Source organism: Hoplias malabaricus, chromosome 9, assembly GCF_029633855.1.
Source record: "Hoplias malabaricus isolate fHopMal1 chromosome 9, fHopMal1.hap1, whole genome shotgun sequence".
Lineage (NCBI taxonomy): Eukaryota > Metazoa > Chordata > Actinopteri > Characiformes > Erythrinidae > Hoplias > Hoplias malabaricus.
In genome coordinates this window covers 32,995,833-33,010,296 of record NC_089808.1, presented here as the reverse complement: position 1 = coordinate 33,010,296, position 14,464 = coordinate 32,995,833, and the positions used below count along the sequence as shown (strand labels likewise).

Here is a 14,464-nt window from a genome sequence, read left to right as displayed (position 1 = left end):
CTGACTCACAGCTTCCAATTCATGCAAAGAAACCAGTACCTCAAACCCTGCACACTGCGTTATAAAATGTTGGTTATTAAAAAACCCTCAATTCAGTTCACCCATTAGTATCACAATAACAGCTTTAATATAGTCTCCCGATCTGACTTGTTTTGATTGGCTGCATTATCATAGTCAAGCTCAGTGGCACTGCAGTCAGAATGGGATACCTGAACACATCAGAATGAAGGGAATTATGACACACATTTAGAAGAAGTGATTGGAATTTATTCCAGGCCAAATGAGAACTCTGAATAATCCTTCATGAGTTTGGAAAGGTTCCAACATTCCTTCTGCAAGTGCTAAGAAAATCTCCATCTTTCAAGTTTAAGGAGCAGAACCTTGTGGTTTCATTCAGATGAGTACAGTGTGACTGTCCATTTCTGTCCATCGCACGTATGCCTTCACACACACATGAATTTGAGTGACATCTCATTCTTAATCCATGGGGTTTAATATGATCTCGGCCTACCCTTTGCAGCTATAACAGCTTCATCTGTTCTGGGAAGGCTTTCCACAAGGTTTAAGTGTGGAGTGTGTTTATGGGAATTTTTGACCATCCTTCCAGAAGCGCATTTGTGAGGTCAGACACTGATATTGGACGAGAAGGCCTGGCTTGCAGTCTCCGTCTCCGTACATCATCCCAAAGGTTTTCTATCAGGCTGAGGTCAAGACTGTGCAGCCCAGTCAAGTTCTTCCACACCTAACACACTCATCCATGTCTTTATTGACCTTGCTTTGTGCACTGGTGCACAGTCATGTTGGAACAGAAAGGGGCCATCCCCCCAAGGATGCATCCATCTTGAGCTAATCTGAAGGCCACATGCAATTTGGAGGTCTGTAGGGATTGACTCTGCCTCTGTTGACCATTCTGTCATTTTACGTGGCTTACTACTCCGTGGCTGAGTTGCTGTTGTTCCCAATCGCTTCTTTTTGTTATAATACCACTGACAGTTGATTGATGAAATTGAGGAATTTAGAAGTCTGCATGCCAACATGCTTGGTTTCCTACACCTGTGGGGCAATGGAAGTGATTGGAACATCTGAATTCAATGGATGGGTGAATGAATACTTTTGGCAATGCAAAAAAAAAAAGTACTCCAAAATGCCACACGCACTCAGATTTTATAATGTCCTTCCCTTTTTTCACTCTAACTGGGACCCACGTGGAGAAGCATTGATTTTTGCAGTCACCCCCTGCTTCTAACAGGCTGTTTAGATCAGAGATCAAAGGCTTAGTAGCATTTGTAGAGCAGGTTTAACAGCATCATCTTTATTCCTGTAATCATCAAAGCCCTCTCCTCAATCAGGCTGTTATTTTATTTTAAGTTGCTGACCCTTTCATATCTGCTACGCCTTAGGAATCAAGAGTGTTATACCATTCAAATGGTTTAAAGTTTTAAAGTCATCGCTAGTCTACAAGTGAAGAGTGCAGGGAAAGTGCTTGAGGACAAACTGAATGTGGGTTATTAGTCTCACTACAGTTGTGCTGGTAAAAACTCTTAACAACAGCCTTGTGCTTTGTCCGTGTTGTCTCTTTATTTGCATTCTGCCTGGGGTCTCTGCTTTTGTTACTTGTGGTTTTGTTCCCCGTGTCTCCCTGTCTCCTGATGTCTCCCATTTTGGACTTGTGTTGTTATTTTTGTTATTTAAGTCTATTACCTGTTTTCCAGTTGTTTAGTTATTCTGTCCTGTGCTGTCATTATAAAACGCCTTCAGCATCTTCCTTCAGGGCTTGGTAACACAGGACACCTGTCCTGCCTCCTTGGTTCCGTCTCCTTTCTCTCTCATAGGGTGAGTCCCATGGGGTAAGCCCTAGCCCTACCTAAACTTAACACTCCATTTTGTGTAAGGCATCAGGCTTTTGAAGGGGCATCCTATTTCATAGTGGAAGATTTTAAACACTTCACCTCAGTTCCAAGGGGTAAGTTAACACTTGAAAACAATGGGTACGGGTAGAAATAAGAAATGGGATTTACCCTTAATGTGTTTTTATTAATAAATAATAGCTGCTCAAATATAAATGTTTTTAGAAACAAATCAACAACTACACGATTGTTTATCTGAACTCAAGCTTTATACTCAACTCTCAGTCCGACATCTTTTCTTGACATTGCCACCTACTACAATATACAGTAGTGCATTTACAGTAAGTAGTGTGTTATATTAGAATAACAATATTTGTACTTGTATTCAAGCAATAAAGAAGCTTATTAAACTGTTTTAGGGAGTAAGGTCACCCTACAGCAATATACTTTGATTTCCCTTTCTGGAACATGAGCTGAACCTACTGTGGAAGCTAACACCACAAAGGTAGATGGTGTTAAAAGTTTTTATTGAGATTACTGCTGTGGCATGGTGTTGATAACCACAGATTCCTGCACTGTAATTACACAAAACTTATTGGTATTGAAGAGTACGCTAATACAGACCAAAAATTATGAGGCATAATAACTGGGCACTTGATTTAAATATATAGGGTTGCCTTCTCTATGAAAATGTACTGTTTTTTTAAAACATGTTATTCTTTACAGTTATTTTAATATAATATCTGACCAGTAGATGGTGCTAATTTCTCAGAAGCCAAGAGGGATTTTGGCTACTAGAACTAGCAAAGTATGGCCACCACCAGGGCTTCTCCTGTCTCTCCTCCTCTCTCTGCCTCATGCTGTAACGCTCCTGCTGATTATAAGGGTCGAATCGATCATAACTGCCCAGGGATGGTATAAAGTCATCAATGTCTGACTTGAATTCAGCCTTTTTAAGAACAAAGTCCACTCTTCCAGCTTGCTGCATCTGAGATGGAAGGTGGACCCTCTTCATGGCTCTGGTATATCCCGGTGCTGAGGCACTCACAACGTGGACGCCAGGAGTTAGCAGTCTCCAGTAATCTCCATTTTTAGCTGAGAAAGCAAATGACAAAAAGCCAAGAGTACAAGTGATGAGCAGACAAATGACTTATCCATAATCTGCTGACAAATACATTGTAACATTACAGTTACATAAAACACAAATGTGCAGCAGACATTCATTCATTCATTCATTGTCTGTAACAGGTTATTTTTCTCTGTACCTGAAACATAGGATGCAGTTTTATTTTTATGCAGTGTTTTCAGGCATTAACATTCAACTGTGTGCAAATGATTTGACAGTATTTCTTTTTAAACTGGAATCTCAAAATCATCTAACACAGTAGTTGTCCAATTTAAAGAGTACACATTATTAATTCTGATTCCTCATTGAGCTGAAACAAAAAATAATTTGCCATAATTCAGTAAAAAATGTAAATGAAAACATCAATTAAAGGTGAATGTATTTGTTGGAGAAAAAAAAAAGTCAAGTACCTGTTGTGACGTCGTGCCGGATCCCTTTGACTGACACAGTGGCTCCTTTAATGCCACGCCCATCTTCGTCTTTCACAATACCTTTTATTCCTTTGTGTACCTGAAATTTATATTAATAACCAGCAACTGTTGTGAGAGATGGGCCCAGTAACAAATCCATTCATTCATTCATTGCCTGTAACCACTTAACCGCTTAGTTCAGGGTCGACAAACACTCTGGAGCCTACCCGGAATCACTGGACGCAGGGCAGGAACACACCCTGGAGGGGGCGCCAGTTCTTCACAGTGTAACACACACTCACACATTCACTCACACACTCACACCTATGGACACTTTTTGAGTCGCCAATCCACCTACCAACGTGTGTTTATGAACTGTGGGAGGAAACCGGAGCACCCGGAGGAAACCCACACGGACACAGGAAGAACACACCACACTCCTCACAGATAGTCACCCAGAACAGGGCTCAAACCCACAACCTCCAGGTCCCTGGAGCTGTGTGACTGTGACACTACCTGCTGCACCACATGCAACTATATAACAAAACAATGTCGCTGAAACACTAATATTTGTGTCATTTCTATTTGTCCATTCTCACAATGTAAAAGGTAACTGCTGTTTACAAACAATATTTAAACATAAGAATAACAATAGGTGCCCCCTCCAGGATGTATTCCCGCCTTGCGCCCAGTAATTCCGGGTAGGCTCTGGACTCATCTGAACTGGATAAGTGCTTACAGATAATGAATGAATGAATAACAGTAGTTGATATGCAAATTTTGTAAGAAGACATTTTTTATTTAATCTAACCTAAATTAATCTATGAAAAACTTTACAGAAATAATTTACATTTTGTAAAATGCATTTCAGAGCAAATATGTCCTCACCGACTCCATGAAAGTGAGGAGAGCCTCTTTATTTTCCTCCCAGGCTGTATGTAGATCCTCTTCAAATGGGAATTTGTCACAGCCGAGCTCTACTGTTATCTCAAAGCAGTTTGTGTGGAGATAATTGAAGTCCGCCATACCTGCCATGAAATAAAAGTTCAGGGTAAAGTGGTACACTTCTCAGTCAAAACATTAACATGACCACCTTGTTTCTGAACTCATTATTCATTTTGTTGGCTCCACTTGCCATATAGATGCACTTTGTAGTTCCACAGTTACAGAATGCAGTCCACCTACCAATATGGTCAATTAAACTGGCGACAGGTCCACGGGCCCCTGTGGATAACTAATGTTTGAGGAAGCAAAGAGGTCAGCGTGGAGCATATACAGCTGTGATGCACTGTGTGTTGTAACTTTTTATCAGAGCCAGCATGTGTTTTTATTTCTGCAACTTAGGCATGATTGGACCACTCCCATGTGCTTTAGTGAGCCTTGGGTGCTCAAAAACCCGGGAACACCTAACAAACCTGCTATTTTGGAGGTTCTCTGACTAAAGCATCATGGCGGTCACAGTTTGTACCTTGTCATAGTCGCTGAGATCCTTTCACTTGCCCATTTTCCTGCTTCCAACACATTAACTCCAAGAACTGACAGTTCACTTTCTGTCTGATATAACCCACACCTTGACAGATGCCAGTGTATCAAAGTAACAAACTTCATCTGTCAGTGGCTTTAAGAGTGTGTTATTTTTGACCATGCTTACCTCCTGCTAGGCTGTACCATTGAGCCCCATTCGCAATGCCTCCTTTGTCCTTAAAGTTGGCACCACACCTGTACGTGTCTTCGTTGGACATTGTGGCATGTGCATTGGCATATGTTCTGGCTATCTGCTTGAATACCTGCAATTTGAATGTTATTACTACAGCTGTCTTTGTATTAAGCATCGCATAGTTGTGTTTGGTGTAAGAATCGCATCAGTTGGCTTTGTGTGGTAAACACATACACTCCAACTCACTCATGTAAGGTAATGTTACAACAGAAATGAGTTTATTTGCTGGCAGCAATTACCTGCTCATCTGGAGTCGGAGAGAACATGTTCGTTCCCAGAGGATGCTTTGAGAAGTCGTAAGGGTAGGACACGACTAGATCTCCTCCGTGGAAGTCAGCAGACAAGACAAATGGAATAGAACGCACCCACTTCATAACTGCGTATGTCTCTGGAGCAACCTTAAATAAACAGACATGACACACAACTGACCTGCTCCGGTACACAAGGGTGTTACTTCACATCGTCTGTAGGACCAGCTTTATAGAACACTGGACCTGTAACTCAATATGAAATCAAACTTTCAGTTGCAAAATAATATTCCAGTTTCATGATTTTGTTACTCTGCTGAGCTGAATGCCTGCCCTTTTTTTATTCCTACCTGTCTGGATTCAAACTGCTACATCCAGTGATCAACTACCTTTAGCTCATGGCCCTGGCCACAACATTTCACATTTTGCCCAATAAAAATTTCTTTTTTTTCACATTATATGATCTCATAAAGTCCATATAAACACCACTTTAAGTCCGACCTTAAGTTGGGTGGGGTGTTTTTCTGTGTTCTGTAAAGCTGTACTTATGCTGATTGTTAGGGAAGAATGCATCTGTGGGCAGGGTAATTCATTCATTCATTCATTATCTGTAAGCGCTTATCCAGTTCAGGGTCGCGGTGGGTCCAGAGCCTACCTGGAATCATTGGGAACACACCCCCCAAGGAGGGGGCCACAGTCCTTCACAGGGCAACACACATACTCACACATTCATTCACACCTACGGACACTTTTGAGTCGCCAATCCACCTACCAACGTGTGTTTTTGGACTGTGGGAGGAAACCGGAGCACCCGGAGGAAACCCACGCAGACACAGGGAGAACACACCAAACTCCTCACAGACAGTCACCCGGAGCGGGAATCGAACCCACAACCTCCAGGCCCCTGGAGCTGTGTGACTGCGACACTACCTGCTGCACCACCGTGCCGCAGGGTTCCACAGGGTAATTGCATTAAAAAAAAACAAATATAACTGATATTTTCTGTTGCGTTCTACTGATATCTTCTGTAGTGTTCTACAGATAAGAACTCATATTGAGAACTCCTACCTTACCAAGCCAGTAAGTGTCAGGGATGGGAATATGGTCACTGCGGAAGCGCTTGAGCCTACGCCGGTTATAGACAATAGAAGTCAAGTCGGGAAAGTTCCTGTTGAGGTCTATACTTTGAGCATTGTTTCGCCCACTTATCTGCCCGCCATATCCAGCACCCTGCGTATTTAAAAACGACAAGGGAGAAATGTGTTATTTGGTCATTTAATTGCAATTAATATAATTAAAGTCATGTGGTTGCTACTAGTGAACTCTTGTAAACTACTGTGTAAAGTACTTGCTTGCCTCAGCAGTTTTTTTTTAAATGTCTAAGAAGCAGAAAATGCTTTCCAGGAAATATATGTATTTTCAGATGTGTTTTATGGGAAATTTTATTATTAGACTTTGCAAACATATGTAATAAGTTAGAATACACTGCACTATAGATAGTGCCCACAGTAAACAAATTGCAATTGTTTTATGTTTTTTATCTTTTGAAGAATATAAACATAGAAGCACTTCTTTGAACAACCACACTACATTATATCAGATGATAATGTGACACCGGTGGAACATTAGAAGAGTTTCTTACCTCGTAATAATCTGTGTCAGCACCACTCTGTACTTCAGAAAGGGCTAATTCATAGCCATCTGGGTTCATAGAGGGCAAGATGTGGATGCGTGTGGTGTTGATGAGGGTTTGGATCCGGGTGTTTCCCAGCTGGTACTCAGAGCATAGATACTGAGCCAAGTAAATCAGCAGCTCTCTGCCCATTGCTTCATTTCCGTGAATATTCCCAATGTACTTGAACTCTGGCTCCACTTATCACGCGGCAGAACAGCAGAAGTAGGTTTCATAAGGAAAGGTGTGTAGTTAGTTAGTGAGTGAAGAGCCACAGCATATTTGATTTTACATTGTAACTGTGGGCTATTTGTTAACGTTATTGCTACACTGTATTTCCAAAGGTCTCTAGACAGCTGCTCACCCAACATTTCTTTTGAAATTGGTAGGTTGCTCCCCCTTGCTCTAAAACAAGCCTTCCAAGGCTTTAAAAGTAGAAACATTTCTGTGAGGATCTAATGGCAATTAGCCATAAAACCTGGATGAAAATCGAGATCATTGGTTCTGGAGGGAGGCCCATCACTCCAGAGACCACAGTTGAAACAATATACAGCCCACTTTACCCCGCCTTGAAACCTGGCATTGATAACATGGCACACTTAAGCTCATGTGCATCTGCTCCAGAGCACTGCTTTTCATTTAATACAAGCTGTGCATATACGTCTGTCTCTCTCCCTCAGACTCAGGTTCTAAGAGTGTCCCCATACTGGGTGGACTGAAGTTGCTGTATTCACAAACTGCAAGTGGTGCTTTTAAATTTGAGAACACAGTGTGTATTCCTGTAGAATTTACTTACATAATTCGTGCTCGCCTGGGTTGTTTGAAAACTCGATTACCAGCAGATCTCTGTTTTCATAGCTCTGGCCAATGCTATATGTTCTAGAAATGTGTGAACATTGTGCTGCAGTCTTCTTTAGGATGTCGAACATCTGAGTGTTGGAGTGGTGGGTGAACTGGATTACACTCGAGGGCTCCTCTGTTGTAACGCTGTCCATCACAACCTCCTGCCCCTCTTTAATGACAGAATTTATAAAAGTGTTAAAGAGATGCATGATTCAACACAATGAGAGTCTTACATGGCTGTAAAGAGGGAAGGTATGTTGACATTTCAGTAACAATTATGTTAAAAAATTATATGTAAATCATAGTCACACTGGGACATGTGATACACATTAAAAGTTAACAGTTAAAAGATTCACTCTTTCATACACTGCTAGTAGCATGCAATCCCCATGTGTATTCGAAGGTAACATGGCCGCTACTAAAAGCTTTAGCTCTACTTTCTAATGTCTTCTGTTGTAAATCATTCTTAAAAGAAAAAGAACACATCATGAAATTAACCTTTCGATACAGAAATTCCAGAGAGCCCTGAGCAGACACCACAAACTAGGTCGCACGTTAAATAAATACAAGGATCTAAACTGTCACTGACAAAAGTAGAGAACAAAGAGGAAGGAAGAAAAAAAACAGTCTGCAGCTTTCAAACTGTGACTTCAATCAACATCAAAGACCTGCAACGTGGGAATAATTAAGTAGCTGAGAACCTGTGCCAAACATCTGTTTGTATTTTTGGCTGCTTTGGAAATCTGTTGCTTACGGTCTAACAGTTAATACTCTTGTTAAGGGTAAGGATCTGTAAATTAGTGAACAAATGAGCAGATTTAGATAGAAAGCCTGTAATCTAGAGTATAATAAGAACAGACTCATGGCTGGAAGACTGCAGACCTGTTAAATTGGTAAATGTTTACATAAGTAGGTGTGAGTTATATATCACAAGAGATTTGTCATATAGAAAATGCAGAAAACAAAGCTATTATTAAGTTACAATTATTAATCAGTAATTAATTAACCTGTCTGTTTTTGCTGAGAATTGTAACAGAACTTTTGACTGAATATAGGCTATTATCCCACAGAGTAAAATAAAACAGGTCAAATTATTGTAATTTGTCATGATCTATCTATATCTATATATAATACAAATAACCTATATTATTATTTTTCTTGCAGTTGCACATTCTGGATCATGGTTCTATTCAAATGCAGGTTGTTGACTGTTGGAAACCTGGAGCAGTGTAGTATAGATATTAATATATTAGCAATTTCATAAATGTCAGTATGCATTTACAGGGACCTGGAGGTTGTGGGTTTGATTCCCGCTCCGGGTGACTATCTGTGAGGAGTGTGGTGTGTTCTCTCTGTGTCTGCGTGGGTTTCCTCCAGGTGACTGTCTGTGAGAAGTGTGGTGTGTTCTCCCTGTGTCTGCGTGGGTTTCCTCCAGGTGACTGTCTGTGGTTTGTAAGGAGTGTTGTGTGTTCTCCCTGTGTCTGCGTGGGTTTCCTCCGGGTGACTGTCTGTGAGGAGTGTGGTGAGTTCTCCCTGTGTCTGTGTGGGTTTCCTCCGGGTGACTGTCTGTGAGGAGTGTGGTGTGTTCTCCCTGTGTCTGCGTGGGTTTCCTCCAGGTGACTGTCTGTGAGGAGTGTGGTGTGTTCTCCCTGTGTCTGCGTGGGTTTCCTCCGGGTGACTGTCTGTGAGGAGTGTGGTGTGTTCTCCCTGTGTCTGTGTGGGTTTCCTTCGGGTGACTGTCTGTGAGGAGTGTGGTGTGTTTTCCCTGTGTCTGCGTGGGTTTCCTCCGGGTGACTGTCTGTGAGGAGTGTGGTGTGTTTTCCCTGTGTCTGCGTGGGTTTCCTCCGGGTGCTCCGGTTTCCTCCCACAGTCCAAAAACACACGTTGGTGGATTGGCGACTCAAAAGTGTCCGTAGGTGTGTGTGAGTGAATGTGTGAGTGAATGTGAGTGTGTTGCTCTGTGAAGAACTGGCGCCCCCTCCAGAGTGTATTCCCGCCTTGCGCCCAGAGATTCCACGTAGGCTCTGGACCCGCCGCGATCCTGAACTGGATAAGCGCTTACAGATAATGAATGAATATATCTTTGCAAAAAATTCAGTCCATACTGTTTTTAGAAACATGATATTCTTGGAAATGCATTCTGATGTTTTTGTTTTACTGGGACAAGTAACACCCACTGAATTCTAATTATGAGTCAAAACAGATGTGTTAATCCATTTTCCCCAATGCTGTATCATGGCTTATGAATAACTACTACCTTTTAGAGTAGTGAGGGAACTAATAATTTAGACAATTAGCATTGATTTAGAAGGATACCGTGAATGAAAAGCAGCAGACTTATCCAACAATACTTTTCTGAAATTAAGTGTATTATTTGGAAGTGTGCTTCAGCTTCTACATTTCTGGAAAGCCTTTAGAACAAGTAGTATGACTTGTCCTCAGTCTTCTCCACTTCATTCATCGCTCCATTGCTGCAATCCTTTCACTGGCTTCCTGTAGCTGCCTTAATCATATTTAAAAAGTTCACGTTTGCCTACAGAGCCAAGTATGAAGCAGCCCCTTTCTACACTTTCAGAAAAATGTATGGTGCAGGTACATTATTGCCACTAAATGCACAAACAGTGTAAATATACCTTTAAAGGTACAACTGTGGTGTTAAAGTCCAGTTGTGTTCCTTAAACGTACATAAAACTCTCTTCTTCAGATGTGAATATTTGTAAACTTTCATTATAGACCTTTGTAAAATACAAGAACATAATATAATCCTGGAGAATAACTACGGTGTATGAAATCACCACAACTGTAAAATCTACAATTAATACAGAATATGGTACAATTCTGCTCCCTAACTAAAGGATATAAATATGTACCGTTGAGGACGCCACAACAGAGACAGCAAAATATACCCTAACAGTAACAGCTTTTCTGACCATGTATTTTATGGCAATGGTGTTTTAAAGGCGTTTTCAAAGTCTTTAAAAACAGACTAAAAACCCACCTCTTTCTAAACCACTGAATGCAATATATTTGCACTTATTCTGTGCTTAAAACATTGTCTTCTTTCTAGTATCAACACTGACTCCTGTTCTGGCAGTGCCTGTGCTCAAGTGTATTTTAGACCTATTTGTACTAAAATACACTTGAGCTAGGATACAAACCAAGTGAACACAAAGCGTATTTGTAAGTCACTCTGGATAAGAGCATCTGGTAAATGCCGTAACTGACGATGAGAATCTGATGACATTGGTGAAGGTAGATAATGATATTGGATCATTTGTTTTGGACCATAAAAGCCACCTCAGAAATATTGGATGGATTACCATCACTCTAAAGAACACATAGTTCCATAGATGTTACAAAGCTCACATCCAAATGCTGGAATATTTATACAGTTCTAGCTGATGTTTTGCACTGAGCATGGTGACACTGAGCTCATGTGCAGTTGCTCCAAAGTGTTTTATGTAGATTATAGCAACTGTGTGTGTGCAGCTGAATGTCTATGTCCACAGTGGGTTCATTGTAAAGTAGCTGAATTCACTAACAGTTTGTGGTGTCTACACTCTTTTGGATACATAATATCCCTCCTCTTCTATTTATGAACATATATGTAGTATAAATGAATGTCTAGAATCTAGTTTTTAGTTGTTTCAACTAGTTAACATTAAAGTGTCACATGTTTTTGATATCACTGGTGCTAGGTGTGACTGTGATTTTTAGTAGCTAAGTCAGCACAGTAATAAGCATGCTTCTTGTTCCCCAATACCTCTTAGGCCTTCCAGGGGGTCATAGCAGCCCTCCTCTTCGCTGACAAAGAAGCGGTCACAGTCTAGGAAGTAAGGCCAGGCCATGTCTATGCTCTTGAAAGCCTGAGCACAAGCCTTGTGCACAGACTCACAAGTGCTGCGGCAGGGCTTCAGAATCCTCTGGTTCTCGCAACGTGGTGCAATCACAGAGCAACCCAGCATGCGGAGGTCTGGAATGCACACTCCATCCAACAGGGCGTGCACCACACTCAGCAGCAGATACTCTGTGCTTCTCTCCACATCCTCACGAGTCCTGTGCCCCACGATGTTGGGGAACATGGTCTTGGTGTAGTGCATGTCATCACAGTAGGCCAGTGTAATGTCTGCACAATTGGCTAAGGTAAGAAATACACACAGGTTATAATATAGTTGTAATAACAGAGGAACTGCACTTAACAATGATGCAAGCTATGACTAAGACAGCCGAATACTGTCACACTGATGTAGATGACTTCTGTTTTAAACTACACTTTGCTGTTCCTTACACATAAAGATTTTAACTATTATTATGAATGTGGTGTATGTGTGTGTGTGTGTGTGTGTGTATGCCTGGGCATATTACATATAGGCTTACATATAATGTTTAATCTTTTCTTTCAAATGAATATATCAATATTTTATAACGCAATCTATCTTTTTTGACAGCTGTGCAAGGTGAATCCCTAGAGAAAGCATCCATTTTGTCTTTGAGAAAGGCCTCGTGTTAAAATAGAAAATCAAGAACTGGGCATTTTCACCCTGAAATGTCATATATCCTTAATCTTGTCTAAAATGTGAAAACAGTGAATGTGTTCTAAGTGCTATTCTCAGGCCAAATGCCTTCTTCCCAAAGGACTCTCACAAGTGTTGTGTCTTCTATAGAAGTAAACACACTCATAAATATAATTCCAGTTATGGTCCTAAAGATGACCAAAATCTTTTAATTTTATTATGTGTAAACATATCCCTCAAGGAGCTGTTTGGTCTTGAAGATAAAGTAGCCTAGATATGATGCCTTTTACAAAGTCTAAACTCACAAGTTAAATGTTAATTTTGAGTGAGTTATTTACTTACGTTTCTGGACTTCCGGAGAAACTTTGCAATATCCTGCGAAACAAAGCGAAAGGTTATTTGTGGTGTTTACAACACTAGATGGCGTTAAAGAATACTGTAACTGTAGCTCTATTATCCCTAATCCACTTATATTTCTTCATTTTTTCCTCGAAAAAACAGTCGGAATTCTGTTCAATTTCACATATCAACATCCGTTTAGCCTTTAGGATTAATAGCTAAACTGTTGCTATTGTGCTTTTAGTGCGGTTATATAAAGATGGCTTCTGGTCTGACTCGTTGCCCTGTTTTGTGTGTCATTTAAAAACTTCTTATTAATGTAACATGACGGCACAGGCATATGTTAATGGGTAGATAAATGTAAATGATGTGTATACGTAAACTGTGAATTCGCAATTGCTTTTTCGCAGCGTTGTTCCCATATAGCTACGGCCATAAGTGATCTGGGCGTCCCTGGTCAAAAGACAATTGCTACATTTAACATATTTGAATTAATACAATCTAATTTATTTACATTTAATCCCAGTAAACATTTAGCCGTTGATTCAACGTTGAAATAACGTAATGACTGCCGTCTAATCAAAGTTCTCTTAAGGTTGAAAATGAAAGTTGAAAAGACGACTATTTGACGTATTTTGGACGTCCATTGACGTTATTAATTGGTCCCGAAATAAATTACTTGTATAAAACGCATTTTGGACGTCCACTGACGTTATCGATTGGTCACCACTTAACTAACTTATTAAGATGGATTTTGGACGTCCATTGACGTTTAAAATGTGTCCTTGACGGACAGACTACTTTTAGACCTATTTTGAACGTCCAGGGACGTTCCTTGTTTACTGGGATATTACCAGTGATTTTCAAATGGTGATATTTTATTTAGTTACTTGTTTTACATTTAAAAAAATATGAATTTATAATGAGCAGATAAGGCAATACTGACCAATTTATCAAGTAACTGACCGTGTGTGTCCAAACTTTTGCACATGACTTTATAGAGTGGGGAGTGAGCCACACTTGTAAATCAAACAGGCTTTTTTTTATTTATAGGGCATGTTAATCGCACGTTTCTTAATTTATCTTATCACGTGTCTGTTGCCTTGGTTGAATAGTAGAATGATTACTGAAAATCTACGTAGCGAACTGACTTAAATGTAACAGCGGTCAAAGTTTGTACCTAAATTCCATACATCAGCTCACCCACCTTGAAAGAAGTTTCCAGATTCACAGCGCGGCGGGGCACTGAGGACAGCCGTTAGCAGGGAGCTGAGCAAAAGAAAAGTCCAGATAGCCTTCATTTTGACGATTTTGTGTTCCGTATGCAGCCAATAAGCCGTGTTTTCACACTCACACACACACACACACACACACACACAGAGAGAGAGAGAGAGAGAGAGAGAGGGAGGGGAGGGGGGGCTAGCCTATTACACAGCCCGCTGGATGGATAGCATAAGATAAGTGAAGTCCACTGTCCGGAGCCCTTTGTTTGGCTGAAGAAGTGCGGTCATTCCTGGGCAGTTACGTGTGTTGTACTCCCTCACGACGGAGTTAAACACAGTCACGGCCGTCTTGACCAGTTCAAGATGATGGCCCAGAGCTGAATTGTTTTTATTTGAGAAGGGGAACTCTTATTTAAGGTCTACATTAACACACAGTTCAGACATCTACAGCTCTGTGAACGCGTTAATTAGAACTATCTTCATGTCCCAGTTCCCCCATTTTAGTTTCCCTAGTGAGGGCTCGTC

General features: G+C 40.8%; 1 protein-coding gene across 1 annotated transcript; it reads right to left on the bottom strand.

Moving 5' to 3' along the window:
• Positions 1 to 2,043: 2,043 nt before the first annotated feature.
• On the bottom strand, positions 2,044 to 14,066 carry LOC136707450 (carboxypeptidase Z-like). Its single transcript, XM_066681540.1, has 11 exons — positions 13,924 to 14,066; positions 12,720 to 12,752; positions 11,627 to 12,001; positions 7,817 to 8,032; positions 6,991 to 7,220; positions 6,417 to 6,578; positions 5,340 to 5,498; positions 5,035 to 5,170; positions 4,272 to 4,411; positions 3,384 to 3,483; positions 2,044 to 2,942 (listed from the first exon to the last, which is right to left on the bottom strand). The coding sequence occupies exons 1-11, from the start codon at positions 14,015 to 14,017 to the stop codon at positions 2,608 to 2,610; spliced, it is 1,980 nt and encodes a 659-aa protein (XP_066537637.1). The 5' UTR covers positions 14,018 to 14,066; the 3' UTR covers positions 2,044 to 2,607.
• Positions 14,067 to 14,464: the final 398 nt, after the last annotated feature.

Excerpts from the sequence above, each read along its gene's own strand:
- LOC136707450 (XM_066681540.1), bottom strand. The coding sequence starts at position 14,017 with ATGAAGGCTATCTGGACTTTTCTTTTGCTCAGCTCCCTGCTAACGGCT. Across the intron at positions 12,002-12,719 it reads TTCTCCGGAAGTCCAGAAAC|CCAATTGTGCAGACATTACA; the intron begins GTAAGTAAATAA and ends TTCTTACCTTAG. Across the intron at positions 2,943-3,383 it reads CCGGCACGACGTCACAACAG|CTAAAAATGGAGATTACTGG; the intron begins GTACTTGACTTT and ends TTGCTTTCTCAG.